Source organism: Gorilla gorilla, chromosome 10, assembly GCF_029281585.2.
Source record: "Gorilla gorilla gorilla isolate KB3781 chromosome 10, NHGRI_mGorGor1-v2.1_pri, whole genome shotgun sequence".
Lineage (NCBI taxonomy): Eukaryota > Metazoa > Chordata > Mammalia > Primates > Hominidae > Gorilla > Gorilla gorilla.
In genome coordinates, this window is record NC_073234.2 from 130063545 (window position 1) to 130084145 (window position 20601).

Consider the following 20601-nt stretch of genomic DNA (forward strand, 5'->3'; position numbering starts at 1 on the left):
GGGTCACTTTTATGGGGTGCTTCACCGAGTGCCTGGCTTGTGCACGTGCCCCTTGTATGCCAAGTATTTATATTATTCTTGTTTCGTGTACTTTGAACTCCGACATCTGCAACATATACTTCTTGATTATACGCATCTTGATTATAAAACAACCAAATGCATCTACATCCGGAACTGTCTTGCGCATGAACTTCTAAACCCAAATTGGAAGAGACAGCTACAGATGGAGCACGCACAGCTACACGCAAACATACACATATCCTTCTAACACCTGCAGTTCCTGGCCCCAGAACACAGACACCCAAGAGCTACCCATAGATAGGAGTCTATACTGGGCTACCTACAGAAGAACCCAGGTCGCCGCTGGCGGCCTCGCAGCTGCACCCCGACAGCCACTTTCTTGGCTGGTTGCCGTGAGGTCACATTGGAAACCAGCGAGGCAGAAAGCGCGCTGTCGTGAAGCGTTGCAAGCCTCTCGTAGCGGCCTGAAGGCGGCTGTCTGTCTGCTGGCTTAGGGGAAAGGTCAGAATCTGGGTTTTCCTTCTTGGATGGAAATTTTTTTAAGGGCCTACACGTCAGGAACTGTCCCCACAAAGAAAGGGTGGGTCCCAGAACAGCGCAGATCTAGAAAGAGGCCCTAATCGCGCGAGCGCGCGCACACACACACGCCCTCTTGCACACACCCGGCTCCTTCAGGTTGCCGGGACCTCGGGAGGAGGGAGCCGCAAGGTCGTGACCCCTGCCTCTGCCCGAGCGCGCCCTTCGGCCCCTGCAATTAGCGCCGGGAGGTCAGCAGGAACCCGGACGCCTTCACCCGCGGCTCAAAACACAGCAAAAGGCGACCCCATCCCCTCCCCTCCGCGGGTCTCAGACGCCAGGGCGCAGCCAGGACTGGAGCCGACCTTCCCGACAGGCAAGGGTTGGAGGCCTCTGACCGGCACCCGCATTTGTCACCTTAAATCTACAAATCACGAAGGCGCTGGGCCCTGCAGGCTGCGGTAGCTGACCCTCGTAGGGACTGCTGCTCCCGCGAGTCATGGCCTTTGTCCGTGTAGACGCGGCCAGGTTAAAAAACAAAAACTTCCAAAGTTGTGGAGTAAAAAAGAGAGCATCCTGGTACAGGCAAGTTGTCCCCAGGGCAGAATTTGAGGTGTGTATGTTGGGGAAGGAGGTATCCTTTCTCTATCGACCCATCGCGAATTCAGGTTATCACCCGCCAGGCGGGGTCCAGAACAAGGGTCTAGAGATTTCTACAAGCAGCAAGGAACTTGTCCAGAGAATTACGAGCCAGGGTTCCCGCACTGAATTTTCTAACATTCTTTGGAAACCCAGAGGAGGGCAGGGCTGTTTTTCTCATCTGAGGCACAAACAGGAGTGAAAGTGATATCCAGGAAAGAGGGGAAGGCAGCTTCTTCCGAGGCTGAGAATGGGGCTGGGGACGGAGGAGGAGGGGAGTGGGGCTGGGAGTGGTGGGGATGAGAAGGGGCAAAGGCGAAGCGCCCAAGTTCCGGAACCCGGGAGGCGCTGGGGTGCCGAGCCAGCTGCCGCGACCTGGACGCATTCGTAGACGAGACAGATAGGTGGCACTCGAAGCCCAGAAAAAAGGCGAAGGCGCCTGTCCTGAGTGGCCTCTGGGGCGGCCGCAGCCACCATAAAGCCTGCGGCGAGATTGCGACCGGCGCCAGGTGAGTAATAGGCAGCAAAATCCAGAGAGACTGCGAGCCATTCATCCCCTCCACCCCCCGCCCATCAGCGCTACAGGAGTTACTCATTAACATCACAATATACAAATGAGATACACAGGAGATTTAAAAAAAAAAAAAAAAAAAGAGGAACGCCAGTAAGAGAGGCTGGACACACGTCTGAGCAGGGTCCCCAAATCGGGGGCGGGGGGAGAGAAGGGAGGAGGTAAGCAAATTTGGACTGAGAAAGAAGAGAAAAGAAAAGCATTTCTTCCCTTTTTGAGGCTGAGTTCTTTTTTCCCCAATTCGGGAGAGCGCAACCAGCCAACTACCACCTTCTCAGAGGCGCGGACACCGCGCGTGGTCGCTGGATCCAGAGCTGCCCCCTTCAGGCTGTAGCCGCTGCGCGGAAGGAGCGCGCCCTGGAAATCTCCCAGTCCTCGGGGGAGTCCCAGCCTCAAAGGTCCCCAGGGGCCGTCTCAGCTCAGGCCCTGCCACCCCCGCAGCGCACCCCGCCCCTCCACCCCCCGCGACTCCGCACCAACACACTCTGGTTGTCTGTCTTCCCTCCCACCCCCGGAGACATCGCAGAGGAGGCTGTAGGGGTCCCCACGTGCCTGGCCAGAGATGGAAGGGGCTTTGCCCCGCTCTCCAAAAGGTCTCGACCTCGATCCCTTCCAAGTACAGGATGAGGGAAGGGAGGGGGCGTCCTCCTCTCCGGTCATTCAAGAGGCCTGAAGGTGACAGGGACTTGGGGCCGGGCTGGCGGGCTCCAGGGGGTGGCGGGTGGGGGGTGGGGAGGGAGGCAGCCGCCAGGCAGGCTCCAGCTGGGTCTTCACGTCATGGCCCCCAGGGCAAGAAGAGGGCTAAGGACTAACCCTCGAACCTTCCCGTGCCGCCACCGCCCCCCAACAGACACACACCTCGGAGGCGAGGCTGGGGGTCGGGAGACCAAAAAACTGACAGTGCCTCATCATTTTTTATTGAATGTTTCAAAGATAAATTGAACTTCAAAAGGCAACTCCCCGAACAGCCTGGAGACGGGTTTGAAGGGGAGACTAGGGGAGGATGTCAGCCTCCTGGGTGACTTTTGCCTTGGAGGGGGTGAAATGTGCACCCTGGAATTACCTTTCCCCTTTCGGGGATAATTTCCCTCCTCCCTCGCGTGACACAGCTAAGTTTTCGCGGAGCTGGCCGCGCTTCGCACGCACAACTCGGGATGGATGGGGCCTCGTAGGGGCGCCTTGGGCCAGCCGGGTTCAATTTGAGGCACCAGGGACTGCAGGCTGTGTGGGGGGTTGCCGAGTGGAAAGGCGTTGCGTCTTGTCCACTTCTACAACCTGGAGGGTTGCTGCCTAGCCAAGCCCGCTCGGACTGCTGGGGCATTCTGCTGGCCTTTTCCCCGAGCCAAACACACTGGTGCAAGAAGATATTTTCGACTTGGATTCGCCAGATTGATGTCAAAAGTGAGGGCGAGCTTAAAATGAAAAACATTCGTACTTGCCGAGCTTACTTTTGGTCGGATTCGGGTGGGAAAACCTGACTTAGGGAGCACATCAGTCTTTTTCCATTAAAACTTAAAAGTATCTGAAATTACTCTTCTTTCTGTATTCTCATCAGGCCCCTTTCCGTCTCCCTGCTTTGCTCCCTAATTTAAAGGAAAAGTAATTTCAGATTGAAGTGGCTCCCTTCGCTCAAGTAAGGGACTTTTGTTTTTAGCTTTGTAACTTGAGTGACATCTCATTTTGGTTCGCTGGGGGCGGTCTTAATTATTTAAAGGCGAAGGGAAGGGGGTGAACTCAGAACAAGAAGATACTAAACCCTCCCCTGACTGTCCACCTTCAGGAAAGGTTCCCAAAGAAAAAACATTTAACACAAGGCCCAAAGACATTTCAATAAAAATTTATTGAAATTTCAGTGATGTTTTAAAGAGAGGGGGAAAAATACAGAAAACCAAAGAACTCATCAACAACTATAACACAAAATATACCTTCATGAACTTGTCTTTAAACCATCTCTCAGCACCTGACTTTTGAACTGTGAATATATCTCTATAGGCACCAATTCAAAACACCGATACTGACAACAGTAGTAAATTCCACTTCATTTTGAGGAAATCAGAGACTAGCAAATACAAATAACAAAAGAAAAATTAAAAAGTCAAACCACAGCCTCTGCCCTCCTCCCTCCCCACAGCAATCTCAGTTATATTTTAAGGAATTTGAAGTGGAGCTGGAAAGTGGCACTCCTTCCCCAATTTTGGCGAAAATAGGAAATAGCACTTTCCCCCACTTTTGGACATTAAAAAAGAAAACAAAAATGTTGCAGACAACTCTTTTGAAAGGGTATTGGTGTTGGTGCAGGAAGTGTGTTTTCTAGTGTTAACAGCAATTCTGTGACCTGGAAATAAACCCAACTAAAGGAAAACAAGAACACAAAACCTGACAGTTGCAATTCTATTTACACAGAGCTATGTACAATGTCAATAAATTAAAGTTTAATTTTCCAAGCATTCATATTCCACCTATTTACAAGAGTTATCAAATAATTACATAAATACTTTGTCTAATAGTCTCACTTCTTTATTATTTTTTTAAAACCTTGTTATTGCATATACAGGAAAGAGAAAGAACTGTCAAAGAACGACATGAATCCTGCTACAGAGCTTAGATAAAATAAATTCATTTTATGTGTTTTGCCCACTCCTTCCCTTTAAATCCCCCCCTCCCTTGGGTCACTGATTTGAGGGCAAAGGATTGGGAAAAGGGTAGGGGGCTATATTGTTTTCTCTCTAAAAGCAAGCGTTCAAAATAAAAACCACAAATACATTACTGTGGACATGCAAGAAGAGACCTACAGCGGCTCTGAAAACATCACAAGAATATTAAAAAGACACAGATTTTCTTAATATAGACTAAACAAGGATGGTAGGGACTTCCCTCCCCAAACAAAGCTGCTCAGTAATTTATTGAGAACCGATAATGCAAGTCCCTATAAAGTTTTTAATCTGCACAAACAGAATCATGTTAATGTGTTCACTTGTCCCGATTTTTTTTTGAAAGATTTTGTTTTTGTTTCCACTTGACACAGTGAAGGGAAAATATATATATAAATCCGCACTGAGGGAGATGTCTTTGAACACCTCCCCGCCTGGTGGGCAGAGACCCAGACCAGCCTTGCTGGAAGTTGCTCTGGACATAAATGTTGGAACTCCTACCCCCAATAGCTCAATGCAACCGACGTTTCTGAGCCCCCAGAATCTGATCCAGATCCCGGACATATAAACCACGCCAAGAAGACAGGGGCTGTCTCTAGCACATTCTCTCGAGGGAGTCCGGGGCCCCTTCCCAGACGCAACTGCAAAAGGAAGGGCTAACGCCATGGCGGGCCCGTGGTTTATTTTATATCCGACAAAGTGCACGGCAGCCTGAACTGGACTGGAATGAAAAGACGTGTCTGGGACGGGTCTACGGGGACGCGCTGCGGGACCTGTCCGGCTTGGCTTCCAAGCCGCTAACCAACCGCTGGATGCTCTGCAGTTCGCTGGTGGCCGCCTCTTTCTCCGCGCAGAGTTTGGGCGACAAGGACACGGAGCTGGAGGAGAGCGTGGAGGAGCGGCTGTTGAGTTCAGAGCCCGAGTCCACCGCCACCGAGGCCGGGCTGGCGGCCAGGGCGGCGACTTTGCCGTCCAGGGGCCCCGCGGCCGCCGCCATGGAGGGCAGGGCGGTGGTGAGCAGACTGCTGCCGTCCGGGACCGGCACCGGGATGGAGTAGGGGCTGTAGCGCAGCCGCGGGCGCATGGTGTTCAGATTGAGGAAGGGGTGGCGGTGCACCGAGCTGGAGGCTGCCGCAGAGGAGGCGGCCGCCGCTGCGGCCATGTACGTGTAGGGGTAAGGGAACAGGCTTCCGAAAGGGGACATGGCCAGGCCCTGGGGTGAGAAAAGAGACACACAGCGAGTCAGCCGGGTGGGAGGAGCTTATCTCATCCCTCTCCTCTCTTCTCCCCCTCCAACATTGGGCAAGCCATGAATCCCTGGTATGTTTTGTTGTTGTTGTTGTTGTGTATTTTTTTGGGGGGGGGAGATGGGTGGGGGCAGGAGAGAAGTCAACACTCAGAAATCTCTAGGTACAAATCTTAGCTGTGTCACCCTAGGCCAAGAGACTTTGATTAACTTGTGCCTCAGCTTCCTTCTAGGAAGAAAAAACAGGGAAATCATAAGTAATTCATATACTTATTGAGGACTTTGTAGATATTAAATGAGTGAAAGCCTGCAATATGCAGCACACAGTGTGTGCAGCCCCCAGGAAATCTCCTTGCACCTGTTAAATGGGGATACAGATTCAGTTTACCCCACAGAGGTAACCAAGGGGAAGCCAGAGGACATAAATTATTAGGAATAATTTTTTAAATCTTTCTTCTTCCCCAACCCCCATCCTCCCACCCCAATCCTAGAAGTTTCTCAAAAAAACAAAACAAAACAAAAAAAAACAGACAGTGAAGATCTTAAGCAAAAGGAAACTGGGGCTGGGGGAGGGAAATAAAAGGGCATTTGTTATAAACAGAGACAAAGAAATCGTCCAGCATGATTCACTGGTGTTCCAGGTGAGAAGCCGAGGTAGGCCGCAGGAGTTCAGGAGTGCACTAAGCTGGGAATTGGCAGAAGCAGCATTTAAGATGCAGGCACCCTGGCCTGGGCCAGTTCTCTGCATCATGCCTTGAGGTGCCCTTAAGGTTTTGTCTGTTCAGGCAGTCCTTGGTGTACCAACCACCTGCCCACCGAGGACAGGGTCTCCAGGAGAAGCCAGCAGAGGAGATGGGAGGAATTGAGAAATGCCAGAAGCCAAGCCTTTCCTCAGCTCCCTCCTCCCTGGAGGGGGGAAGCCAATCTGGTTTCTTGGCGCAGGGAAGGGAGACGAGACGAATGTGCTCAGACAAAACAAAAGGCAACAGCATGCAAAACCTCATAGAACCTTTTCATCGAGTTCAGGGTGTTTCCAGCCGCCTGAGACCTCCCCCCAGCACAGCTGTCTGAGCCACACACAGGCCTCCAGGCCTGCCCCAGTCCCTGCTTATCCCTGTCCTCTGACATTTCCCACGTGTGCACAAACCATTAACCCTTCGAGGAATAGGCTGGCCTGCTTGGGGTTGGGGGTGGGGAGAAGAGCTTCCGACTGGGAGGAAAGGCTGGAGGAATCAAGACTGAACTCCTACTCAGGAAGTAGTCACTTCCCCTCCCCAGGCCTAGAGTCCCATTCCTGGGGGAGGGTTGGCTATGAGACACTTAAGAGACATGTCAGCTCTGAAGCTAAAATCAGAAACCCTCAAAGAGGCCCTGGAGTCAGACAGCCTGGGGTTGAGTCTCAGCTCCACCATGTACCCGCTGTGTGACCTTGGACAAGTCACTCAACATCTCTGGGCGTCTTCGCCTTCATCTGTAAAGTGGAGGTGATAATAGTACCCCTGAAGGGTTAGGTCATATGAGTCAATACAGAGCAAGCACTTAGAAGAATGCCTGAAAGTAAGTGCTGTGTCCAGCTGTTATCTTTGTTACTACCTATCTACTCTGCTGGAAACAGCCTTTAACTTCGGAAAAATTTTAAAGTTTTTTGGGGTGAATGGGGAGAATGAAGTCATAATAACTCCATGAACTAAGCCTTGAACCCGGTAATGGCTCAGTTAAAATTATTACAGCTACCAGGCCAAAGGGATCGGGTGAGGGTCTGCTGGCAAAGGACAGGGAAACTGGACGAAAGGTGGAAAGACTGGAGGACGCAGGAAGAAGGATCCATACCTGAGAGGCCAGGACGTGCTGCTGGAGGTGGAAGGGCAGGGTGGCCGCGGACGCCCCGGACAGTCCCTGCGCCGCGGCGGCAGAGGCCATGGCCGTGGAATCCAGGCCCGAGACACCGGTGGAGGCCCCAGAAACGGTGGCCAGGAGGGGCCCCATGCCGGCGGCCGCCATGCTGGAGAAGGCGCCCCCCATGGCAAACTGGCTGGGGTGCAGGAAGAGCGGGTGCCCGTTGAAGAACTGTTGGCCCGCCAGGCCCGGGGCGAAGCCGAGGCCAGGCAGGGGGCCCTGGGCCAGGTGCGCGGCGGCCGCGTCCGTCTGCACCGTGAGCGGCGCGAAGGCCTCCTTGCCCGGGAGCGCGCGCGCCTCTTCCACCTTGGCCGGCGCTGTGCCCTCGCGAACCGGGCTCCTGCGCTCCTCCGCGCCCAGGCCGCGAGTGCTGGACGAGATGGTGGCGGGGCTATGGCGTGAGTCGGGCGACGCTTTGTCCAGCCGCCCGCTGTCCCGGGGCCGCTCAGCAGCGAAAAGGTGAGCCTTGACCGCGGGGCTGCCCTTGTCACGGCAGGGCTCCTCCGACGTGGTGGTGGAGATCTTGGCCGCGTCGCAGGCCTCGGGGCCGTGCTCCTCTTTGCTCTCGGCCTCGGCGTCGCTCTCACCCTCGCTGGGACATAAATCTACCACAGGAGAAGGAAAAAACCAAGGCAGAAGGGCGTTATCTCCAGTATGAGCCAATGGAACTCCAGTTCCCAAGTTGGAATCCCAGCTCGTGGCTTAGTGGCTGTGTAATCCCGGGGAAAGCCCCTTAGCCTCTCTGCACCTCAGTGTTCTCATCTGCAAAATGGGGATAATCGTGCCCAACAACATTGCTGGAAAATTCAATAAGCGATTATGAATTTAAAGTATTTACCCAGAGTTTAAACTTTCCCTTAGATGGACAATCCCCTAATCAGTAGATCTTCTTATTTTAATGAATTTTACTTCTTTTTTTGAGTTCCTACAGTGGCAGATTTCACATGCATTTCCCCATTCGATTGCAAATTAACTTTTTAAAAGTAAAAAGTAACATTAAAACTCACAGCTGGAACATATTCTAATTACTATAAAAAAATCAGTGAATGACAGAGAGCAGCACCTTCCACAAATTTGTGAATTACTCTGGAAGGATTTGTTTGGCAAGAACCCTGACATCTGAATTGATAATGGCAGGACGGACACCTGTCCTTCAACACCAGTACTCAGTTGAACCTTTTGTATTTGCCCCAGTCCCTGCAGAGAGAGATGAGTGTCGGACAGACGGCTCACAGCCCGGGGACAATCATAGATTCTTTTTTGCTTTTACCACACCCTCTGTGGGTGTTCCACCAGAAGAAAAGAAAAAGGGATCCTATTTTATGTTTAAAGCTTAAATGGATTGAAGACATAAAGGACTTGCATTTTATTTCACTAAAAAACAGGTTTCTTCCCGTTGAGAGTGTGTGTGTGTGTGTGTGTGTGTGTGTGTCTTTCCAAATAAATACTGCTTGCTCTTTAAACACAGGTAACTGAGGGGGGATTTGAGCCATCTTGTCCACTCCTCACCCACCTCCCCCAGCTCTACCCCCATCGCAGATCCCCAGTGCTCCACCTCCTCTCCCAGGTCAATTGCTGCTTTATAGCTGGATGTTTTCTAGGCCACCTTCTCGATTCCAGGTGGCAGAGAATCCCTTGCTTCCCCCCCACCCAGTCCAACACATTGTAACCTAGAGTTCAAAGACAGTGAAAAGTCAGCAGTTGGAGCCTCTGTTGGTTGGAGAGAATGGGAGGAGAAAGAAACAGAGACAGAGAGAAAAGAGAGAAGCGCTTCAAGCAAGTCTTCAAAGCTGCTTGCCAAGAGGTAGTATGCAAACAGACACCCACCTCCCCTCCCCACCAGCCAAATAAGGATCTGGGAGAAAGGCCTCTGTGCTCTCCTTCTGCTGCCTTAGTGGGGAAGGGGAGACACACCTGATAGCCCTTTTTGAACTCTGGCTTCTGTTTAAGGATGTTTAGAAGGCTTCTAGCTTTTAAAGGTCAAGTGCCCTGGTTGGTGCCCCATCCCCCTTCAACTCTTCCAGGCCACGAGGAACTGGAGTCCAGTGATCACAAAGGTGACATGGTTTACCTTTGAGGTTCGATGTCCCTACAGTGGAGACGGCTGGAGAAGAAGCCTGGGCGAAGCAGTTGAAAGCTGCTTGTTCACTGGAGGACTCATCGGAGGTCCCATTCTCCTTTTTGTGTCTTTCATCAAACACCCTCATGGACTGCAGGGTGAGCTGTTTTCTGTGGCAGAAGCCCACACCCAGGTTACAGAATGTAACATACATTTCCCCTCTTTGTTTCCCTTACCCTTTCCAAAGCGGCACACACATACCTCACACCCTGCCTGCTGCCCAGGGACAACGCTAATTCACTGAAATCTGCTTGCCCCAGGGCAGCCACATAGACCCAAGCTTTGTCCTTGACCCTCTAACTGGGCTGAAGAGTGTGGCACAGGGTTAGGGAGAAAGGAAGGAGGCTTCAGTTGCATTTATTCAAGATGGGGTTTCATTAGGAAAAGGCATTTGCTTGGGCTGTGAAATTTTATTTAAAAGCAGGAGAAGAGGCTGGATCTAGTCAGAGACAGCTGGACTGCCAGCCTTATATAGGGAGAACTGGGTGTCCAATCCTGCAAACACAACGCTGTCTGTCCCCAGCATACCCAAATTTTGGATGGTGGCTAAGATTGGGAGGAAGTGGTTATTTCATGCTGCACTTTACTGTAATCGTTTTACTAACAAATTAATTGGAATAAAAATATATTTAGCTGTTAGCAATTATTTTTTAATGCCCGCCCCAAGGGGATTGGTTAAAAATTTGGGGGTGATTTTCTGGATTTTAGAAATTCTTTGAAAGGGGGTGGGGGAGGGGAGACCCTCTTTCATATACTCTCCAGCTGTCTACGTAATGCAAAATGATACATGTCCCCACGAAGGAGGGAGAGAGCCATACATCTTTCCGAAGGCCCCAGCTCTGTCTGATGGTATTTGGAAGACAGGATTGCAAAAATTCCAAAGTATTTTGTCAATGGCATGGTTCTTTCTGGGACCTGCCTAGGATGAACTTAAATTAATTAGGAATTAATAGGCATCCCTGTATAATCTATTATCCCCGATGTTTCTCTTCCAGAGATAAGTATGGTGTAGCCTAGTTAATTTCCTTAAAGGTAAGGAGGTAGGAAAAGTACTTGTCCTGGGTATACTGATAGCGGCAAGCATGTAGCAGTGGGGAAAGTGAATGATTTCCACCCGCTCTTAGGATAAGTGCCTGCATCTCACTTCTAACACTTCAGAGTTGGATCCTAAAAAAAGGGATTTTTCTAAACTATCTAATAAATAATTGTTTCAACTCACCTTTTTTCTCTTCGGCCATTTCCAGTGTCCCGGAAACCTTTTGCAAAAGGGTTGTTGTCTATTTTTAACTGGGTTATCTATTGGAAGAGACACAAGCAAGACAGAGACATTGTTCTCATTTTCTAGAATGTTTTGAGGGTGTTTTTCCCAACTCAACAAGTCTAGAGATGTGACTGCCAACAGAAGTCATATAGATATGCCAGGGAAAGGAGATAATAAGGAAACTGTGGCAGGGCTTGTATCTCCTATATGAGGCCAAACCAGGGATTTGGGGATGAAATTATTCAAAGAAATTCTTTTCTTTGGGCAGCCAACAGTTTGGGTTTAGACATGGAAGTGTTGTCAAAGTCATCAAGAGGGAAAACCTGTAGATCTTAAAATTATGCTTTCATTTTGATTTTTATACCGTGCAATTAATCATAAATTATAGCATACTCCCTTCACACACACACACACACACACACACACACACTCCTTTTCCGTGAATCCAATAAATGATTTATGGGGTTTCACTACCCTTGTGCGGGAGTGAGTGCGGGAGTGAGTTTAATTTTTTTTTTCTTTGCTTGGGGGGTGGTTTGAGGAAATTACAATATTGACAGTTACAGTACTGAATGACCACTGGAAACATCTGTTTTCATTTATATGCTCTGCCATGGCCATTAGGTGGAGAAGGCCCATGGCCTTTTTGTCTGATCAAAAATGCTACATTTTATTATTACATTAACAACTTCATTTCACAGGATTCTGGGTCTAGAGGGCACATGCATTTTGCACTTTGAGAAAAATGCTATAGTGTGTAATCTTTCAAATCCCTTCCCCTTGGTGGGGAGAAGTTATATACACAGAGTTACTCAGAGGTGGAAAGGGGGACCCTTGGTTGGATTCATGTTCTTGGAATAAATTGCTCTATCAAAGACTTCAGGTTTCACAGGGAGAGAAGATCATGTTTTGTATTCACACTAAAGAAATTTAGCTGGAACATCCCCATCATGAAGTCCACAGAGGACCCAAGGACAGTGACAATGACAGTGAGTTCAAAATGAAGTGTGTTGTCAGGTAAAATGGACTCTCTTTGAAGTCCAGGATTGCAGAGCAGGGGTCTTCAGTCCCTCCTCCCACCCCCATAACTGCTAACAGCCAATCTGGGAACTGGTGAATCAGCAGTAAGGGTCACTTTTTCTGCGCCCATGACCTTCAGGCCACCATAGCTCTAGATATCAGGTGCTTTCCCTTTTGGGGATCCTTCTAACCTCCAGATTCAGGCCTGGGGGAGGGGGGGAATTCAAACGAAGTGGTGGCTTTGGCCACCTCAACTCAAAGGCCTCAGACAACTCGATTAGTATGACCCTGTGATCAGGGTAGGTTTTTCCAACCACACGCATGCATGCACACACATGCACACACACACACACACATCATAACACAGCAGCATAAAAGGTAATAAAAACCAGACCAGCTACTCAGGATTTCTGGCTAGGGGAGAAAAGCTGGTCTCTACTAGGATTCTCCTCCCAGGATCCCAAATGGCTTTTGCCTTAAATTTTTAGCTGGTTCCTTTTGAATGTGACTTCTTGATCCTTCTTCCCCAAGGGGAAGAAGATGAACCTTAAAACAGACAGGACAAAGCCCAAGGGGTGGAGGAGTGGGTAGCATCAATGATAGCAGTTCTAGGAGTTTCTCTGTGGCAAAATTAGTATGGCATTTTTTTGCTCAGCATTGTTCCTACCTAGTCAAGGTGTTTTTCTGTCTCCTCGAGGTGTCATTGTCCTTTCCCCCCAAATGCTCCACAAATCACAAAAGACAACTCAAGACTCTCATCTCCACTCTCTTGTAACTTTCTCATCCTGACTTAAAGCAGCTTTTAAGGGGAAGGCAAAATATCACCATTAAAAAGGAAAGCCCCTTGAGTTTACCTTATCATTCTGGTATGCAGTCACAGCGATGAATTCAGTTTCGGGGAACAAGTATGTCCGAAATGTACTATAAGGGAGTTTCAAGATGTCATTGGCTCTTACAATGTGGAACCGGGGCTGGTATTTGTGCATGGAGTTCAATATAGTCTGCAGGGGCAGGGAAGAGGAGACATACATAAAACAAGGATTTAGCAGAACAAACGGGATCTTAGGACCCCTGCCAGGCTGAAATCTTCCCCACCGCAGGGTACCACGCTTGTACCGAGCCCACCTCCTTGGAGTACCCCCTGGGTACGTTTCGCTCCACAGATGTTATCTTCTGGAGAATCCAAATTGCTCCTCAGTTGCCAAAGGGCCCCCCCACCCTCACCATCTAAGGATCATTCATACCTTGAACCCTAGCCTACCTGAGTACCAAAACTATAATTCCCCTGCCACGTAGCGTGATCACTTGGGAAGGCCAAAGTCTTAAAAGATAGAGAAAAACATGCATTTTAATTTACAAAATGATTCAGTACTTTAAGCGCCCACTAATTGACGAGCCCAATCCACTTAAAGCCCTGAAAGGCTGAACTCTAGAGAGGAATATTTATGCCTTAATCAAATCAAGGGCTTCAAATGCAATTCCTGCCTGCTGAAGATATTTCCGCGCCATTCGCGTCTTCCTGGGCCTAATCTTTCTGCTTACTCCTTGCTTATCACGCTGTTTATCTTATTGAAATGTTGGGGAGGGGTAGGAAAAGGCGCAAAAGGTCCTTTGCCTGATATCTACAAGCAATGCAAGTTTTCTAAGTTTCTAAGCACTCTCACTGAATCCATATATACACTCCCAACACACAAACCATTTTTTTCTGAAGATCTAAGCCTCATTTAGGGTAAGCCGGACTCCCACCTAAGCCCAATTCTTTTTTTAGTAAAAGAACGAGTTTTTAAAAATGTATTCACACCATTTAACCAACAGAGTCAAGGCTCCAAAACGTAAACTCTCCTGAGAAAATAATATCGCTGGTTTCAAAATAGAAGTATGATATTTTAAAACAAAACAAATCCTTTAGGAATACATAGCCTTGAAATTGATTTTAGCTCTTAAAAAATGGTTTTTAACTTCACTCTCAGGTCAGGAATCTACCAAAGAGCTGGAATTGCTATAGAACACAAGCCGGTAAGTTTTCTTGCCCCATTTCTTTTAGAACGCCAGGCCTTCCATTATCTGGAGAGAAACACCCCGAATCCTTTTTCCAGACAAGGACAAGTTTGCTATGCTTAGGGAGAAGCAAAGGAGAAGTCTGGGCTGAAACTCATGAAATGGGGAAGCACTGCCTTTGACTGAGTGAAGAAGGAGAAAATTTTACTGAAGAGAGCAATGAAACTTACAAATCCATGTTTGTCTGAAATGTTGTTGGTGAGTTTCAGTTTGTGGAAAGTGACGACTTTGGACATCCACTGTTCCCCAGTAGCGGGGCTGTCCGGGTGAATGTACATCCTCTTTGGCATTTCGGGGTCGGCCTTACCAGCCACCATCCACCGAGAATTGTGAAATTTATAACGACAGTCATCAGCAGCTATAATGTCCATCAATAAAATGTATTTGGCTTTTTTATCCAGCCCAGAACATCTCACTTTAAATGGAGGAAACATTCGCCTATAAAAGGAAAGAATAGAAAAGAAAAAGAAAGATAAACCACCCATAATCTTGGGTTTGATTTCCTATGTATCATATAATATTGAAACCAAGTCTAAGACTTTCTATTGTGACTGATAAGCTTATATGTTTCAGAGTGAGGCAACTGGCTGCAAAATCGTTTTCTTCCACAATTAATGTATTAAATATTCTCAGTTTCACCATATTTAGACGTCCCAAGGTTCAAAACAAATGCATTGTGGCACTGCAATTCTCTACATTGTCTAACAATTTCTTCAATATTTTTTTTTTTCCTTGCTTGACTTTACAGATTGCCCTCCTGAGAGCAAATTCTTGCCCATGTCTTTTTCTGTGGGTATCTAGGTCTAAACAGGTTGGGGTAAGATTTTTGTAAAGCGCGGTCAGTTAAGACTAGAATTTTCCACCACCCATTGATGAGAAAATGTTAAACTTATCAAGGAAATGAACGTCAAGTTGCACCCCTCCCTGCTGCAGAATAGCAATCCCGCTGTGGGCGAAGTGAAACTGGACTTCAGTGAGTTCCCAGAACGAATTTTGCAGACTTCGGTGCACTCCCGGGCCTGATAACCGATCTGCCCGTGGAGCTGCTAACACATTCCCCCACTTCTTAGGCCAGTCCAAAACCGCAAGACTGTGCCACCACATTGCTGTTAATTTCACAGAAGGGTTGGCATTCTGTAGTCTTGACTTAAAAGGAAGCAAGGAAGCACTTTGCTGGAAAACTGACTAAATGTCTTGTGAGTTTGAGGAGGATTTTATGCCAAACTTTGGCCTCATTTAGCTTGGAAGGAGACAGAACGCTTAAGATATCATGAAGAGGATTGTATTTTTGTATCAACTTTATGCCTTTACAGGCTTCAATGCTATTACAAAAAAAAATCAGTGATTTTAAATGACTATTACAGGATCTTCTCTTCCAGGCAGGTTTTGGTCAGGCAAGGACCTTTAAACATTATGTAAAATATGGTTGATAATATTCACACATTAAAAAAAAGGTGTGTGTCTCCTCACTGGCTCCTTAAGTCTGCAAACATAATCTTAAATTATGCAAAATTGCCTGCTGAACTCGCCCTTGGGTTACAGACACGTGAAGTAGTGTGGGCAAACAAACCAAAATGCCCTTCGATTTCTCTCTGACCAGGGCAGCAGCAGGCCCCTTTAGACCCAGAGGCTAGACTGGAGGGCAGAAAGGGCCGGGAAACGGTGTCAGGCCTCCCAATACCCACACAAAAGGAAAGGGCTTTAAGTTTTTCTCTCTGAGAACAAAATAAAACAGACAACACAACATCAACAAAGAAATAAGGATGTTCCAGGAGGGTTTGAAGAGTGAGTTTCTTGCAGTAGAGTGCCTTTGTTTTTCTTTCTTTCCTGCTCCCTGCAGGGATGTCTGTGCTCCACTGAAAAATTCTGTCTGTTCGGGAGGGAACCCAGGATGCAGACCAAATTCAAGACCCATGCAGATGCCCAGGTAAGCTGAAATTTCCTGCCACCGGGGCAGGGCCTGGAAGTCTGTGCATACATTTCTAGGGGAACTAACTTTTCGTCCAAGCCGTAATAACCGACCAACCGACTGTTCTGGGAGCAGAGAAATAAAGGGAGGAAAAAACTCTCCAACAGCTTAGGGGAGGAGGCCCCCACTGCTTACCTTCCCGACTTGGTAATGACCATCTCGGTGCCCCGCTTGTGAAACTGATCCCAAAGTTCTTTAGCCTCCAGGTGCACCTTGGGGTCGTCCTCCACCTCTTCTTCGGGCTCCATGGTCTTCAAAGGCCTCAGATGCGCCTGGGGCCCCAGGGAGGAGAACGGGATGCCGGTCTCGGCCGCCCCCACCAATTGATCCATGATCGGCTTGGCCAGGGCGCCCGGCAGCGAGAGCGCCGCCGCGCCGTTGGGAGGCAGCGTCAGCGCGGGGAAGAACGGCGGCTGGTGACCCAGCACCGCGCTCATGGCGAAGTCCGGCGCCCGGTGAGGTAGGAACGGATGGTAGGCCATGCTTGTCCCAGGAATGACCGGATCTCTCATGGAGAGGCTCATCCACTCCAGGCGGGGCGCTGGGCTCCAGCCGGGGACAAGTCCGCAGCTGCTGTGTTTTGTTTTTTTTGTTGTTGTTGTTTAACAGCAGCACATAATTCAAAAGGGGGGAAAAGCAAAACAAAAAAGAAAGAAAAAAAAAGGAGGCAGAAATCACAACTAATGCACTTCAAAGGGAGGAGGGAAAGTGTCTTTTGGAGAATGGGAGGCCGCTTTTAAAGAGGGCAAGGCGAAAAATCAGCAAACATAGTCGCGCGGGTGACCGTCCTTGTGCCTTGCGTTTTTAAAAAGCCGCTCCTGAACGTCGGTTTCAGAAGCGAGAGGAGCGAGCAGGGTCTCGACTCGCGCCCGAGCCCTGCCGCTGAGCTCGAAATAGACACTCCGGCCCTGCGTCCCAGGAATCTCTCTCCAGCCCCTAGGTCTTTTGTTGCAAATGTGAAAGGTTCTCCTAGAAGACTTTTTACCTTTCTTTTTCTTCTTCCCCCGCCCCCTATCTCTCTTCCTCTCCCTCTTTCTCGCTGGTGGCGTCTGCAGCTGTGCTAGACCCGGCTTTAACAGGGAGCGAGAGAGCGGAAAAAGTCTCTCTCCTTTAAAAAAAAAAAATCTGATTTAAACCCCCTTCTACCAGCGCTATCAAAACTTGAATTGCAAACTGGCTTCCGTTCGCCGCCCTCCTCCTTCCTCTGCTCCGAGCCTCCGGAGGGTGTCTCGGTTTCAATCCAAATCTTGCTGGGCTCTTCTCCCGTGCCTCTCTCTCTTCCTTGTCCTAAAACGTGAGCGAATTCGCTTCCTAAATCTGTGTCCAGGCGCGCAGGGCAGGGAGGATTTAGAGGGGGAAAAAATGGAACAGAGGGAAAGAGAGGGAGGGAAGAGAGAGAGAGAGAGAAAGAGAGAGACGGAGTCGGAGAGGGAGGGAGCGAGAGAAAGCGAGAGCTCCTCGCCACCCTCCGCCGCCTCTAGAATTCACCGGGCGTCTGCTCGGCGGCTCTAGAAGGTCGGGCTGCGCTGTGGGCTGCGGGGAGCCGGAGGCCTCTTGATTGGCTCTTTGACGCTTTCGGACCAATTGTGTTGCTGCATAGGCGTGGTTTTCACAGGTCGAGTGCTGGGGGATAGAGCTGAGTTATAAAAAGAAGGTGTCGGAAACTGTAACGTCGCAGCGCCGCATCGGTACTACTGCCTGTCCTGTGAATATGTCAACATGATCAGAGGGCGGGCGGGAGCCACTGGGGAGCGCGCGCGCACAGAGTCGCCTCTAGGTGGCTTATCGAGAGATCGCTGCAGCCCCTGAGCTCGCTCGCTCTGGTTCAGCCCACGTCTGAAATGCCTCAGTCATCCAGCCGGGGATCGAGGGAGGAGGCAGGGCCAAGGAGGAAGGGGGAGGGAGAGAGGGAGGGAGCCAGCAAGCAGGCGAGCCGGGCGGGGAAGGCGGAGAGCGCGCCCGGGCGCCGGGCAGGGGCGCTCGCCTCTCTTGCACTCCGCTCGCCTCTCCGACCGCCGCGGCCGGTTCTCTCTCCAGCTCTCCTTCTTCTCCCCGCCCCGGGCGAGCCGGGCGGGTGGCCGAGCCTCCCCGCGAGCTGCCATCCGGCCACTCGGTTCTACAAAAGCCGGCGGCAGCGGAGAGGCGAGCGCCGAGACTCCAGGCTTGCGTGCTCTCCAGCCCCACGTGGAGCCAAGCTCCGCCCGGCCGCCGCTAAAGGGCTCCCGAGCTCGGGTGTCTCGGTGCTGGTCTCCCCTGCGTCTGGGCTGGGGGAGCACAAGGATGCGGCCATATCTCAGCACACGCATGTGTGGGCTTCCTCTCCACTGCGCCCCACCCGCAGCCATGTGCGGGTACCCAAACACCCCTGGTGTATCTGTACTCGAACACGCGCCAACACACTGGGACTGAAACACACACCGAAAAATACGTACACACAAACACGTACACAGCCTGCGCGGCTGGCCCTGCCTGAGCTCCTGGGGAAGATGGATTTGGGATTTTTATGAAATGCATTTACCAGCCCTTTTGGATCTCGTCTTTCATTTGCATGCGGGCCCCCATATTCCACCTGGATGTGGGTGTGGGTGTAGAGAAGAGAATGGAGGATCTGGACAAAGCGAGCACAGCGAGAGACTGGGTTCTGAGCCTGTCCCCTCCAAGCCGCTGCCCTCACCTCGAGGCCCGGCTGGTTGCACAGCAGAGGGTAAGGGGTGGGCGAGTGGGTTGGGGGAGGCGCGCCAGCCTGGTATCTTCTCTAGGCATCGCACTTATCTCTCGGTGCCTTAGTTCTTTCTCCACCCCGGGGACTTAATCTGGCCAGAAGTCGGGGAGGGAGGGTGAATTTGTAAAACAAACCGTGAAACGCCCCCACCTCAGAGGCGAGATGACTGTTTTTAGTACGGGTAGGGTGGGGGCCTTCTCTTAGGCGGACGGGAGGGAAACGACCGGATCTTACCAATCGCCGAATTACCAACTCTGTTACCGTAGCGCCCGGTCGGGGTCAGAGGATTCGCCTAAGCCCACAGTTCTTGATTCTGGGGGCCAATGTCTTGGACCATCCTTGCTTAGATGGAGGGAAATCTTGAAAACAATGTTCTTTTATCTTTCCTGAGATGAGAGCTTCTTCGATGGAAAGGGAACGGAGAAAGGGCTGATCTGGGGGCTTAGGGGTTTAAGAAACTCAGGGCTTTGGATGTGTGTGTCTCTGTAGGCCAGCACAGGCCTCTCTCGCATTTTGCCTTGTGCACCCCCGCAACCCCCAGCAACCCCGAAACCCCAACGTGGCACCAAGGGAAGGGTGAAAATGAAGTGCTCTTGTGGGCCAACCACGCTGAGATAGGGGAGGATCTTTTGAGGCGACAGGCTTCTCCAGCCTCGCATTTTTGACGCACATGGTTAAGAGAGCTTGGCGCCAGCGTTGAGAATTCCCTGAAGTCACCAGAGAGAATAGTGTGGTTCTGCGAACTCCGTCTGGCTCGCCATCTCGCCCCTTTCTTTCCCTTTCAGTCTGTCTTTCTCTGGCGTCCTCTCTGTCTCTGCCAGTGGTTAAAATAGAGAAAGGAGAGAGAGGGAAAAAAACGAGGTGGTGGTGCCCCAGAGTGTTGGCTCATAACACCCCCTCCCGCATCCCCTCCTCCCCACCTGAAGGGTGCGAAAGGCCAGGCCATTTCCCGCCTTACACAGAACACGGAGGTCACTGCAGGGTTTCATGAGTCTCTGGGGACCCCCCCCCAAAAAAAAGAAAAAGAAAAGAAAAGAAAGAAATAGAAAAAAAAAAGTGCACCCCCTCCCCCAGACTGCTCGCCTCCGGGGCCTGGGGCCCCTTCGCTGCTCTTTCAAGAGCGGCCCTAAATCCCAGCGATCTGGTTTTGCCTGCCTGCCTTCGCAGGCCAATCTCTGCCCCACTACTTGGGGTGGAAGCAAAGTAGTTCTACAACCACACTGTGACTGACCTCCTCCTCACCCACTCGGTGCCCCCAAGCGTCCCACGCACAGCAGAGAGACATTCCTCTGCATTCTGGCCAGCTGTCAGCTTTGGAAATGGGAGGGGAGCTTGCGGATTTTACTTAAAAATGTCTAGACTTGTTTTTGGCTCCGCGGGTGGACTGAGAGGGAGTTCTGCCCCTCACACTGTCCTCCTCCTTCAATTGCCTATTTTTTGCCCATAGCTCTAACTTAACCCTGTGATCACCCCAGATCGCTACTTCTCACCCCCATCTCCTCTCCCACACCAACCTCCAGCGCGCGAAGCAGAGAACGAGAGGAAAGTTTGCGGGGTTCGAATCGAAAATGTCGACATCTTGCTAATGGTCTGCAAACTTCCGCCAATTATGACTGACCTCCCAGACTCGGCCCCAGGAGGCTCGTATTAGGCAGGGAGGCCGCCGTAATTCTGGGATCAAAAGCGGGAAGGTGCGAACTCCCCTTTGTCTCTGCGTGCCCGGCGCGCCCCCCTCCCAGTGGGTGATAAACCCACTCTGGCGCCGGCCATGCGCTGGGTGATTAATTTGCGAACAAACAAAAGCGGCCTGGTGGCCACTGCATTCGGGTTAAACATTGGCCAGCGTGTTCCGAAGGCTTGTGCTGGGCCTGGCCTCCAGGAGAACCCACGAGGCCAGCGCTCCCCGGACCCC

At 50.5% G+C, this 20601-nt stretch overlaps 1 protein-coding gene across 2 annotated transcripts; it reads right to left on the reverse strand.

Moving 5' to 3' along the window:
* Window positions 1–3568: 3568 nt before the first annotated feature.
* Window positions 3569–17815, reverse strand: TBX3 (T-box transcription factor 3). 2 transcript variants are annotated; one of them, XM_004053953.5, is made up of 8 exons: window positions 16103–17789; window positions 14169–14436; window positions 13202–13261; window positions 12795–12941; window positions 10879–10955; window positions 9612–9769; window positions 7475–8145; window positions 3569–5611 (listed from the first exon to the last, which is right to left on the reverse strand). In XM_004053953.5, the coding sequence occupies exons 1-8, from the start codon at window positions 16489–16491 to the stop codon at window positions 5150–5152; spliced, it is 2232 nt and encodes a 743-aa protein (XP_004054001.2). In that variant the 5' UTR covers window positions 16492–17789; the 3' UTR covers window positions 3569–5149. The 2 variants fall into 2 exon arrangements, with proteins under 2 accessions (XP_004054001.2, XP_004054000.2); XM_004053952.5 differs by lacking the exon at window positions 13202–13261 and having other exon boundaries at window positions 16103–17815.
* Window positions 17816–20601: the final 2786 nt, after the last annotated feature.